Below are 13,714 nucleotides of genomic sequence, written 5' to 3'. Positions count from 1 at the left end.
ACTGACATGTAGTTTAAGCTGAACAAATAAAACCACTCTGCGTCGTAACAACCAGAAGTACACTTGGAAATGCAATCACTTCAAATTTGCCCTGACAAACAATTATTTTGTCTATTCAGCCATTACACAGCAATTTGACTGATTGAGCTGGAATCCATTTCTTAAGTCATGATTTAATTTTCTGTTTCCCAAATGGTTAGTAACAAAATCACCTCTCCAGCCATAAATAATATGTAGATTGCTAACACAGAAGAATTTATGCAATGTACCCAAGAAGCATGTATCTGGAAAATTACTACAAGTAGGGTCACATTGAAGATTTTTGTGAGCATTAATCAAACTTGCCTGCCTCTGCTGAAATGCTTCTACCAGAGGACATGCTAAACCAATTACCTAATTGAAGAGCACCAGGTATAGCCTTATTTTGTTTTGGTGGTAAGGTAACTATGACTCATGTCCTCAGTTAGAACACACAGAAGTTCTTCTCGGGGTCTGCACAGATGGAATGATCCAGTTTCCCAGTCATAAGGCAAAAGTAAGCTTATAATAATAATAAACTTAAAACTAATTCTTTGAATAGTGACTACTTCACTAACTTCTGAAATACAAGATTAAAATTAAATTTTATTTGGGTTTTTTTCCACCCAGTCAATTAAATTTAAGAAGCCTGGAGAATAATGACCTCTTTTTTTTTTTCAGAGGATGTGTTAGCAGCCAGGAATTCCAGCTCCATACAGCAGCCCTAGCTACAAAACCTTTCTGTCTTCCTGAAGAAGTTTACATTTCTCCTAGATTAGACACAGATGAGAAGTACTAATCAGCAACGATGGTTACATACTTAACATCAAAATAAGTATATTAACTAGATGGAGTGTCAAATATCTGTGCTTTTCAGAAATTTTTTTAATTATTCTTTATCACCATGTTTTCCTGTAAAGACAGTGCTGCACAGTCTAACTGACATTGGTGAAATAAGGTTTTCTATTTATACTCAAACATTGCTTTTTTTAAATGACAATAAACTAAGAAGTTTCTCTGATTTCATAGAAGAATGCACAGAAAAAGCAAAAATCAAGTGCCAAAGCACACTGCTTGAATGACAGAATAAATTGAAAGAAGGGGACTAGTAAAAATATTTCAAGTGAATTGCATATAAAAACAAAAAAAAACCCTAAATAATAAAAAAGCAACTATAGCCAGTTATTTGAAAAAATAAAGGCAGTTTTCCAAAATTACTGAGAAAACTGCTGATAATTCAAGTTCAAATCCAAACTGAAAACGGGGAATGATCTCACTGCAAGACAATTGCTCAAAAGTAACTTTTTGCATTAATAACTTGGAATTTGAAGTCACAATTTCACATAATTTGTCTAGATATCCAAATCAGGATTCCAAATGCATTTTGCTGTCTTGAACATGACCACCAGAAAAATTTCATTTAGCAGTATGAGAATGTCCAACCAATAAAATAAGTCAATGTTAAACCCAACAAGCTTTTAAGGCTCTTACTGCACTTTACAGGTGGATAATGCATGGAAAGTGGGGAGGACTTACAGAGATAATATAAATATCCAGCTTAAAACCAAACCTGTCTAGACATACCCTCCACTAAGGCAGGAACACTGTAAGGGCTGCTTGCCTGGCACAAGTGGCCAAGACTTCATCCTCAGGTCCAAATGGTGACAATTTCCAACTGCTCAGCTCACCGAGGAAGCAACAAATCAACACTGACTCATAGGGGAACTGCCACTTACAGCATCACCCAACACCACAGGCTGTAGCTGCTGGATGTTCTGAGTCTCTGACACAGAGACTGGAGTAGCCAAATGCTTCTGCAGCCATGTAACAAGGTCAGGAGGGTTGGGCTGGGGCTACCCTGCCCAGCTGTACTCTCTAGAGCTTCTTGTGGTTCTTCTGGGCAGAGGAAGGGGGTGTTCACCCCATTTACTTGCCAGATCCTGGCTTGAGCTTGAGCACTTTCATTTTCTCAAGAGGTGAATTTTCCCTAAGATTCTAATCATACACAGTGTTCTTCACTTTATACCCCAAACAGCTAACAAGAGCAGCTAAAGTATGCTATATATATATATATATATGTATGCATGCATGTTAATTGTGTTAACATGGCCTGTTCTGGTAAGCATCAACCAAAAATGCTTAACGTAGTATCCAAAAGAACTCCACAGAAACAGTAATTAAAAAAAATTCAAACGAAAAGAAAAAAAACCCAACAATCACCCCCCCAAAAAACCCCACACACTCAAAAATGCCCCCAGCACCACACCAATCCCAATAAAAGTCATGTTTTGTTAGAGACATTATGATCTTAACAGTAAGCCATGTGGAGAGAAAAAAAGGAAAAGAAAAAAAATCAGGTATGCTTATCTGGATATGCATCAATTAACTAGAAACTGTCTTAATTAAACATCCATTATATTTAGAACCAGGAGTTGCCTATTTCCAGGTCTTCTAGGCCAGTCCACAACCACTACTGGTTTTAAATTTCCACCCTGATGCAACCTTAAAAGGGGCTGTTTCCCAGAAGTGCTTACAAGTCTCTACCGGTACTTTGAACTCCAATCACAATATTTACTTAAAACATGTGCAAATCCACTCTAATCTAAGCAGTTCATTTACTAAGATGTAAAACATGGAATACTGGTTTTCACAAAAAATTCACACATCTTTTAAAACCTGTTTTGTTCTATCAACTATGAATCCATAGTGTATTCCATTCTTTGACAGTTTTTTATAAGTTTTTGGTTGTTTTGGTTGGGTTTGTGTTGGGTTTTTTTCTTTTTCTTTTTTTTTGGAAGTTTTGTTTTGTTTTGAATTCTGCAATACTTGAGTCTTCTGTCAGTGCTGTGCTTACAGGAATGTCAGGCATAGTTCAAGTCAAAAGAAGCCCTGGTTATTTATGAAACATCAGACAAAGTAGTTAATTCATACACACCTTACCATTGTGAGCAGGTAAATGGTTTATTAATGAAAAGCAGAGTGATTTAAACAGCAGAAGAGAAATAAAATTTAGGCACATAGGTATAAAATTCTTCATTTTGTCCCCAGGGATACAATACTCTTCACTGTACAGTCAGAAGCTACAGGGCCAATTAGGAGAAATTGAAAATACCTCTAAGTTGGAATATATCAAAAACACATCAGCCACAAGAAGCTGCACTCTTGGCAAGGAACTGACATGCAGTATGTATTAGGAAAACTGCACTAGTTGTAAAAGGAAAATCTAATTTAATTTCATAATAGATGGTACTTGTAAAAAGGCCATTTGGTAGTACTAACTGTGAAACAGTAGCAACAAGAAAAAAAATTAAGTATTGGGTTCCGATACTGAAATATTGCAGAGAGAAAGAAGTGTTACATGTATACAAAGTCTTTGCATTTAGTATCAATACTTTTGCTCAAAGAAAAAACTGTGGGGAGAACTGGACAGTATGATTTTGATGTTCAGGATTACTTATATATAAACTTTGATTAGCAGATCATTAAAAATAGCTGTAAGGGAGTCAAATCAGCATACTATATTTGGGATGCACAGACAGCAGAGCCTCTGAGCTAAAACATGTGTTCATTCATAGTTAGAGAAAGAAACAGATGCTTATAATACAATAGGAAATATAAAAGTTTACACCTAAGTTTTCAAAAAGTTGAAAAGACTCCTAATGACTTCAGCAAGCTTTGATCATGGCCTACAAAGTCTATGTTTTCACAACTCAACAAGCATTTTTCTACAAAACTACACAAAACCAACTTCAGTCACAAATACTAAGGCAATTAAATACGATTTTGAAAGGTCAGAGTAAACTCAAGGAAAATAAAAATTCTAGAATTTTCATTTGTTTTCTAGTAAAACAGAAGTGGGTAACAAAGTCACTCTAAAGAGACACCAAGTTCTACCAAAATAGCTGTAGAACCAAGTCTTGGAGGTCAGTATTACACTAGTGTACATTCAGTTAATATTAGTAGGAAAAATCTGTTTAAAGTTATTAAGTACATGATAGTAATTAATAAATGTAAAATATCAACCTTATATTAATTAAGGTTTCCTGGAAATCAAACTGAAGCAGAACATAAAACATCCAAGCAGATTATGCTGATTTACATGTCCTATTTAACCTCTTGATCAGCAGTTGATAAAAGTGCAGGAAAGAACTATAGAGCATGTCAAAAGTATCATAAAGAGGTGAAGTACTAACCTGGTATGCTCTGTTTATTTGGTTTGCTGCCCAGCTGGCATATTTCATATTATCTTTTTTCATTTTTGCACTTGCTTTTGGATTGGAAGCAATATGACTGGCAGACTAGGAATACAATAAAATAAAAACAAAACCCAGTGTAACTATAAAACTTATGTGCATGAAATAAGAGAACATTCAGCATCCTTACAGTCCAAGTCCCATGCACAGTGACAGTGGAAAAAGACAAAAAAAATTTTTAAAGTTACTGGCAAACAGTATCCAGGTAAGAATTAGCTAAACTTTTTAAGCTATTGTTTGTTCTATTTAAAGCTACATTAAACTTCAGTTCAGTTGTGTATTGAGTTAAGAACCAGACCTGGACATGATCATCTAATCTAATTTGCTTTTCCTAAACTGAGAGTTATGAATTAGTTTTCCGCATTCAATTTGTTACCATAGACAATATAAAATACATCACTTGTATGTCCAAATTGCCATTAAAAACATGACATTTTTCCCTGTAGCATCAGAAAACACATTTTAAAAGCAGGTAAGACTCTACATAAAGTATGTCCACTTTTACCTGAAAGAATAAAAAATATTACTTTAAGAACCAAAGAGAGTTTTTTACTTATATAAATAAATGCACTGTGCAAGGAATCAATGCTACTTGCTGGTATTCTTCAGCAGTTCATCATCCTCTAGACAGGAGCATGTCTTTAAATCCTTTTTCAAGAAATTACCTTCCTGTGCCAATAATTATAATTCTTTTGAAAATACAGGCAAGACTTAAAGGTTAAGAGCACTTCAAGTAAGGAGTACTTACTGGCACAAAATTGTCCATACTCCAAATGCACATAAAATACTTCGTATTTTAAAACAGTGTTAATAATCTGACCTATTAAGTTAAAACAACAGGGGGAGAAAAACAAAACAGCAAATGGCAAAGGATAATTCAAAATGATAACATGGAAAATATATAATCATGCTTACCATATAAAGTCCAAATAGAGCTCTCATATTTCTGTTGTTAAGCTTCAGTGCTTGTGCAAAATACTTTCTTGATAGCTCAAGATTTTCAAGCCCCCCCTGAGTGTATTTAACCTGTAAAAAATTATAAGCTCCTGAAACTTGCATGTCATTCGTACCTCAGGAATTCACTCTGAAGCAATGATATTACAAAAATTCACTCCAAGTTTGTTTCACATGACATTTCAAATCAGGTTGAGTCCTATCAAAGGCCAAATACTGCCCTGGGAGAAATTCAAGTTCTTCGCAATATATACATTTTAAAATATTTAACTATACGAGAAAAAACCCCAGCATTAAGTTAATTAATGTATTGCTACAAGATTAAAAAGTGATTACTTTTCACCTACAAATACTTGAAACCTTGGGATAGTCTCTTATGAAAAGCAGCACAAATTTAAATCTAAATTCTGACTACCAGAAATCCATACTGACAGTATGTTTCCACAGCACGCATGAAACCAGTACACAAAACAACACAATGCCTTTCATTATGTATTCAAAATAGCACATAAAGTTTAGAGTATTACTCCACTGTTTTTCCATTCATTTTTCCAGATATTAGATCAACAAAAAGAGGGATAAATACTACAAGATATGCCTCGAAGTCTTTCTATGAGAAAGCTACTAAGGCTTTCAAGTTTTAATGTCAACCCAATTTTATCCACGTAAACTAAACAAATTAAATCCATTCTAAGCAGTTAACAGTACAATTTAGGAAAAAAAAATATAATCTGGAAAAAAAAGATAAATTCAAATGGCTAAAGCCTTGAGCTAAAACTTCTAAATTTACCTCTAGTTTTTACCTCTCTTCCCCCAGTGCTCCTTTCAGGCAGAATTTGGAATGTGGATTTCAAGATCTGAGTCCACAGTAACAGGCAATATATCATAACCACCTAGGAAGCACTGCTGTAGAAAAATTTAACTTCTCATGCACTTAATTTGAAAAGCGCATAAAAACTTCAACAAGAAGAGTTCAATTAAAATTAGCTTTTATCTTCAATAATTCCTGCCCTAACTCTTATATTTAGCTTAGTCACACTGAGTAAGAAAACACAGTTTTCAAAACATATTCAGGTCTATGAGATGTTAACATTCTCCGTGTACTCTTTTAAATCTCTTAGGGAAAAATTAAAGAAACCATTTTCACCACTTCTGTAACATAAAAACAGAAAATGTAATAAAACATAATCGATTTTTCTGAAATACCTACTTCAGCATATTGCTGACAATATAAGTGGTTGTGTGGATTAGTCATCATAAGCTCCTCTAAGCAGAAGGCTGCCTTTGCATAGCTGAGGAATACAAAAAACAGTGATAAAATGAAACAAGAGTACACAGCTCTTCGCTTCCGTTTTTTTACAGCACAATAAAAGTCTTACTTTTCCCCCCATAAAATCACGATTCACAATTAATAAAAATGTTTCATTTTAAAATGATGTTTAGAACCAAGACAAAATACACAAAATCTAATAGTCTAGGTATATAAGGAACAGCTCACGAAGAGTATTTAATATACTTCTCTCTTATTAGTAAGTGCCATTTCTTATCAGCGTGATGAGCAGAAACAGGTATTAGGTACCGTAAGATACTGAGCTGAGACTACAAAATAATTCATTTTTTTCCTAAGAAAATTCAGCTACCTGAGGATTCATAAACCCAACTACAGACCATAGCATTTACACTGTCAATTAACTTTACCTGACAACAGTCAGCCACAGAACTGAGATCAAAAAAATCATACTAAGAACAGTTCTAAAACTCAAACAGATCAAATCTATGTAGGAAAATGGCATCAGACCTGTCCAAATGGGCAAATCCTTATCATTTGAAAAGAAAAGGCTAGTCCTTGAGGCTTTTTTTCTGAAAGCTTTCAGAAAGAATTAAGAAGTCAAGCTCAAAATGCAGGTTTATTGAGAAGAATCTCGGCTTCATGATCTTTCAAATAATAGAATTTTCGGCACAATTTGCATCGTCTAGAGATACACGATACCACTAGTTTACGTGATAGGATTCCAAAATTCAGAGACACAAGGTTTATAAGGACAGTGTGGGCAGATACCTAATATCGCAGTAAAAGCAATTTAGCAATTATGAGACCATATTAAACCATATTATCTGTAAAATCTTGTATCCTAAAATAATACGCTGTGGTCTTCTCTAATGCATATTATGACAGTTGTGTATCTATAACAATTATCAATTTGGAGATAAAAGGGCAGCCACCTCATTCTCCAAAAGCAGAAGCCAGAATCCTCATTGCAGAACAGGGTAGAACTGAGGACTGCGTAAACCTTGTACATCTAAGTGTGTTTATGAACAATGAGAGCACGGTGATTTCACAAGCCCAATTTTTCCCTGTTATCAATAATAATGATGCTCATAGAAGTACAGTGAGCACTTTGAATTCTTTCCATGAACTGAATTTCTACATACTGCTTTTTATTGGAATTATAGACCAAGACAAATACAAGGAAAGGTAATTCCTTTCTTGGAGTTTACTGCACAATTTCATAATAAAGATTATAGCAAAAAAACCCCAACCCAATAATGGAATACGTATGTCTGCACCACTCTCTCATTCACTTTCGTACTGACAGATCTGACAAGCTTAAGTATCTTTCTAGCTAATTTTTTTTTAGTAGCTGTTTTCTTGGAAAAGTGGCTGGTAGATTTCCCCAAACAAATGGAAATCCAGGTATCAAAATTCTAGATTATTTCTGAAGTCATCATTTAAAGGAATTTAATAACTATTTTCTTTGAGAATGGGTGCAAAGAGAGGTGACTGGGGAACAACTTTTCCCTCACAGTGAGAACAGCTATTTCTTCATTGACAATTTGATTCTTCTACTACCCTCTGAAAAGGAAAGAAGGAAACAATGTGATATAATTCAGTCTGGGCTGAACAACTAAAGAAAGAGGGGAAAAAAAAGATATGCCTTTGGGTGGAGGTTTGAATTAATGCTGTGATATTAGAAAACTTGCACTAAGGCTTGGAGCTAATCCTCTCACACTGGGATTTCCTCCTGTCACTACAGCAATAAAAAAAGCTAACAAAAACATTAAATTCCAATAAGCAAGTTACTACAACATTCAGCATTCTTGATCGCACTGGGTTTTGTACCCAGGCGACCAGATGCCTCCAACTCTGGATCCATGTTTTGCTTTGTGGAGTTTTTTTTAAAGGTTACTAAAAGTTCTGGGAGAGGTAGGCTAAAAGAAAATTGGAATATCAGTTGCTGTGATCAATTGATTTTAGAAGTAAAGAATTTACCATCTCTAACAAGTAAAATACATCACTTGAACAAAAAAAAAGATGGGAAGTAAGTGCTGTTCCCTGCTGCACTCAAACCACTTTTTTAAACATCACATTTTAAAACTTACTGAAACACACAGGTAATTAAGTAAACTCTTTCTGTTTGAAAATCAAATGCCTTCTTAAAGTATTTGGTAGCCACGTAAGCTTGGTAATTATTTCCAGTTGAGGCCTGTCATGTTGGAAATGAGACAGCATACTTTGTATCACTAGTCCTTAAAAAAAAAAAAAATCACTGAGGTTTTTGACTTACACAGAGTGGGTTTCAAATTAACAGTTTTTATGTGGACTTAGCAAACAACTTACTCATGTTCATTGATGTAAAGTTCTGCAAGTTCATGCCAAGCTTCTTGGTCACCAACAAATCTGTACAGAGACGACAAGAGAGGAAAAAAGAAAAAAAAGAAAGAATGTGCAAGGGATTCTGCAAATGACTAGCACTGAAGCAAAAGCATAAATTAAATGCAAATTCCATTTTAATTAAAAAGATTTATCAGAATGGCAAAACACATTCCGTATTCTTGCAAGACACTCACTGTTCCAGATACTCATTCAGCTCTCGGATGGCCTCGAGATTTTTCCCCTGGGCTTTTCGAATGGCAATCTTACGCTTTCTTGCTGCCTATGGGTTGACATTAATAAAGGATTAGGCCTCATAATTCCCTGGGTTTTTGTAAGGAAAGCAATTTGACTGTGCAAATTATTATCTCAATACCAGTGGAATTCCACTGCAGAGACACTGCTAGGTTGAAGTTTATAAACATACCCTATGACATCCCACTGAGAGATTGAAAACCTCTTCTTACAATCGCATTATGTATGCTTTTCTTTGGAGGCACAAACTGTATGCATTATTTCATTCAAATAAATGACTGTCCAGATTCTAATAATTACAAAACAGCAGGGGATGCTAATCTTCAGCCGTTCCAATGACCCCACCTTGTCATTCACAAGATCCATGACTATAGAGGAGAAATGGTGACTGAGTCCTAGAAAATCTCACAGATGCATCTTAGTTGTTGTACTCTGTTTAAGTATGGCTTTCAGCCATTAAAAAATATTCTTGTTGGAGTGCTGAATGCCATCTTTAACTAATGCTAAATACACAACAATTTCCTAAACAAGTCTCTCATCATTCTTGGAGCACAAAGTAGGCTCTGCAACGTAAAGGGAATACAAAATAGTCAATTCAATGGCAAAATCTGAGCAGTACTTTGATATGTGGGTAGAAAAGTATTTCAATTTAAACAATATAAAAATGAGTTGTAAGAATTATAATGTATTTAAATTTTGAAGTACATAGAAGTTGTTAGAGACCAGAAGCAGATAAGATATACAGGATTGTAATAGTTGATTATTCTGTACTTCAATCCAATATTCCAGCTTCTGAATGATGCTGGTTACAGTTTTCAGGCCTGTAGGTGTCATCAATCCTACAGATTATTCTGAGCTGGAAGGGACCAACAAGGATCTCATCGAGTCCAACTCTTACTAGAATGGTCTACACAGGTGTCGAACCTGTGACCTTGATGTTATCAGCACCATGCTCAAACCAACTGAGTATCAACATACACTTGAGGTGTGATTCAGAACAAAGGAATCTTCCCAGCTGGCAGCAAACAGCACACCTCAGCCACCCTGAAAGTCATCAGATTAGAAATCTGAGAGAACAAAAGAAAAATACAATTCCAGCATAACATAACTTAAAGAAGGAATGCCATCAGCCTCCTTCCTCACCTCTAATCCCTGTGCTCTTGGGTGATCACAACCACTGTGATCAGAAATGACACAACAGATAGTCTAGTGTACATGATGTCTGCCTGTACACACACTCTTGTATGCCATTTCTCCATGAGATAATAATGACCAAAAGTATAAAGCACACTTTTCTGGTAATTAAGTCCCACTGCTTACTCCCTTCATAGCTCTCATCCTATTTCATATCTTATAAAGAGTTTATACAGTTGGGTATCACCTTTCAGAAGCCTTGACAGCACATGAACAGACAACTTTTCAACAAAATCTTAAACAATTTTAATCTTTGAATTTCAGATAGCTCTGAAATTAATTTATTCATGATGTACCCAAGTTCACAGTCACATATGCCCTGCAAGAGTTCTTGTAGATTTACATCATTTTAAACATAAATACTCTCCTAAATAATTTTTTAGACTTTAATCACCAATTGAACTAATCAATTGCTTCCAAAAGAAGAGAGGGATAAACTAGTTCAAGCATCAAAACAGAAAAGGTAGAAATGCTTTTGACATGAAGTTCATTCTTTCCTTTTAATTAATCTCCTTTATCTCCCTCACAAACACGTATTCAATGAAAATTCAGTGAAAATAACTCAAGTGAGGAAAAAAGTATTTGACTTTTCTGATTAAACGTAAGACATAGGCAGAAAGAACATTCATCAGGGGCCAAATTAGAACACAAGCAGTGTGGCTTCCACTGCTTCTTTGTCAAACTGCAACCTGTGAAGTTACATACACCATTCTACTTTTACTGGGAGACATCTGGCTAAAAGCCATAACTGGAAATTTTAACTGCTGACACATTTATCACTGTAACAGCAACACTCTATTTTATTTTTGCTTTTTAAAAAAATAAAGGTAACAGCATAATTAAACTTATTTTCTTTAAATTCAAAAAGAATAATCCCACATGCTTATCATGCTGCTATTACAAACAAAACCATAGAGTAACAACCAAAAAAACCCTAACCAAAACCCCGGTGATTGTTCGCTGTGACGTTTTATGGAGCTCTCAAAGCGTTTGTAAAGCAGGTCACCCCCTTGCTATGGTGGGAACACCAGGGCAGAGTTAACCCACTACCCAAAGCTGTCATTATACACAGCCCAGTGACCTGCCCACTGAGCCTGAAACATGAAAAAAGGGAAAGTGGGGATAACAGCATGCACAGCCAAAGGAATGCATCAAGCATTCGTACAGCCAACCAAGACAGAAGGGTTTTTGCAGGTAACAGACTATTGACTTTATAAATGTAGCTTTTTAAACGTAGCTGTTGGATTAACAGCTCAGTTATTTTCAAAATTTAAAGAAATCAAGAGCCTGATTAAAGTAAACCCTTGAGAACTAAAATAATCTATTAAACGTATAAAATCAATCAATGCATATGACAACTTAATTTGCAATGGCAAACAGGAACAGTCTACATAAGTCACTCTCCTCTTTGTTTCTAATGCAACTCCTTCAATTGCATCCAAGTCAGTCCTCCAAAAGAGTCTGGAAACACATTTTCCATGGCTGCTTTATTTCTTAACCACAGCACTTCCAAGTAACATAAATCAAAGAAGCCTCAAGACATTCATTTATGAAAAGCTACAACTATTTCTAGTCCCAAATAGAAGCTGATGTTTACCTACAGCAAACATGTAATCTAATGCAATCTAATAACAAGGACAAAAGCATTAGACATAATTAACATATTCTGGTGGTAGTACTTAGGAATTAAATGAATTACATATACATTTGACAGAAGCTCCCTTCTGCACCAAATCCCATGAAATTTCTTCAAAATTACACTTTTACATAGGAAAAACGGTATTTAAAACTTCCCTTTTTTATCACCAAAAATATAGCAGCACCTGGGTTTGGAATCTGCACTCTCTTCACCCTCAGAAATGCTGGGAGCTAAGTTTATTTACAGAAAACCCTGAGTTTACAAAAGAGAGGCTCAGCCACTCAAAGCAGTGGTGACATCCTGAGGAAGAACAAAACATTGTCTAGTAGCACAGAATTTCTGAAAGTCTTTTTAAAACCACTGGAAAGAATTCAGTGAGGATGTAGAGTTTTTTTAAAGCAAATTCTAACTTTTTCCATCACCTGAATAAAATCATAAAGCCAAGAGATATGCACAGAGTGTTCAGTAGATCTGAAGTATTCAGATCTGTGATTCACAGTCATGATATGACAGGTGAAAAAATATAGACATGAAAACATACAACTACTGCTTTTAATTTTAATGGTATTATTCACAAACTACTTTCCCACCTGACTTCCTAGTTTTTCTTTGAATCATAAAGTCTATCAGGTTTTTTTAAATAAAAGTAAAATTCAGTAATTCCAGTAGTCGGTACGTTAAGAAAAATATATACAAAAAGGTCTGCATTACAACCAAAACATGGGCCTGTTTGTGTGCTGCAAACTTCTAATTCTTGTTCTCATTTATACTGCCCATGAGCTCACTGTGTGAGTCAACTTAAGTGCTGCTCTGTGAGCTGGGGCTCACACAGTTTCCCGAGCATCCGGAGGACAGCAATATAATTAATGACAATTTACACTCATAGGATCATTTTTTCTTTATTTCCATACAAATTAAACAAAATGCCTTACTGCACAGAACCACAACGAACACTAATAACCACTTTAGCATACAAAAATAGTTACTTGTTAAGTAAAGCCAGACTCACACCAATTCTACAGAAGCTTTACCTAGCATTTATATCATACTTCCAATTTATTACCTGCCTTACAACCAGCTGATAAAAGAAAACCAGGCAATTTCATGTTTTATTATGTTAAAGGTCCTTTTTACCAAAAACCTCACATATCAAAATACAAACTCACTTTTAAGGGACCTACTGCAAGATACTAAAAAACTGCAAAATGCAGAGTACAAATCTGTTCAATTATTAATTTCAAGGCGACGAAGAATATTCTTGAGAAATTTATTTTTAACTACAGGGACTTAAAATTATTTTGAAGTCTAAGAAGCCCACTAAAATAGGCACAAACAATTACCTTGATAAAGATTTAAAAAATAGCATTTAGAAAGTACATTTCAGTTCTTCACATCACAACAGTAAGGCTTTCTAGAACAAGCCTCATACAAAAACTAACTCAATCTTCTTTCTCCTTCCACCTTAAGTAAAAAGGAAAAGGCAAAACCTCCAGTGCTGTAACAAGATCTGCAGTGTTTGACCGCGCAGATACTATGACATGGATTTCCCCCATCAATTTTCCAGAGTTTAAAGCAAAACTCTAGAATGGTTATTGGCTAATTCTATAAATCCACAACTCTTAATTGAAACATACAAGCATCTTAAAGTAATACTTTACAGAAACAGTATCATCTGGACAAAGGTACTTCAGTATGTACAAATTTGTTAAGGAGTGAACCTTTCTAAGGTATTTCTTTGAAAGACTAAAA

At 35.0% G+C, this 13,714-nt stretch overlaps 1 protein-coding gene across 1 annotated transcript in view; it reads right to left on the bottom strand.

The window, feature by feature from the left end:
• EMC2 (ER membrane protein complex subunit 2) overlaps nucleotides 1–13,714 on the bottom strand; it is a 38,424-nt gene that overhangs the window by 3,948 nt on the left and 20,762 nt on the right. Inside the window, exons 6-10 of the mRNA XM_042035751.1 lie at nucleotides 9,075–9,160; nucleotides 8,845–8,904; nucleotides 6,436–6,517; nucleotides 5,187–5,297; nucleotides 4,212–4,316 (exon numbers count right to left, since the gene is read on the bottom strand). Coding sequence (XP_041891685.1) covers nucleotides 4,212–4,316; nucleotides 5,187–5,297; nucleotides 6,436–6,517; nucleotides 8,845–8,904; nucleotides 9,075–9,160 — 444 coding nt within the window. The remainder of the gene's footprint in view (nucleotides 1–4,211; nucleotides 4,317–5,186; nucleotides 5,298–6,435; nucleotides 6,518–8,844; nucleotides 8,905–9,074; nucleotides 9,161–13,714) is intronic.

This window comes from Corvus kubaryi, unplaced genomic scaffold, assembly GCF_017639235.1.
Source record: "Corvus kubaryi isolate FWS band 111438036 unplaced genomic scaffold, C.kubaryi_AGA036_p1.0 37385, whole genome shotgun sequence".
In the NCBI taxonomy this organism is placed as follows: Eukaryota; Metazoa; Chordata; class Aves; order Passeriformes; family Corvidae; genus Corvus; species Corvus kubaryi.
This window is presented reverse-complemented; position numbering and strand designations above follow the sequence as displayed.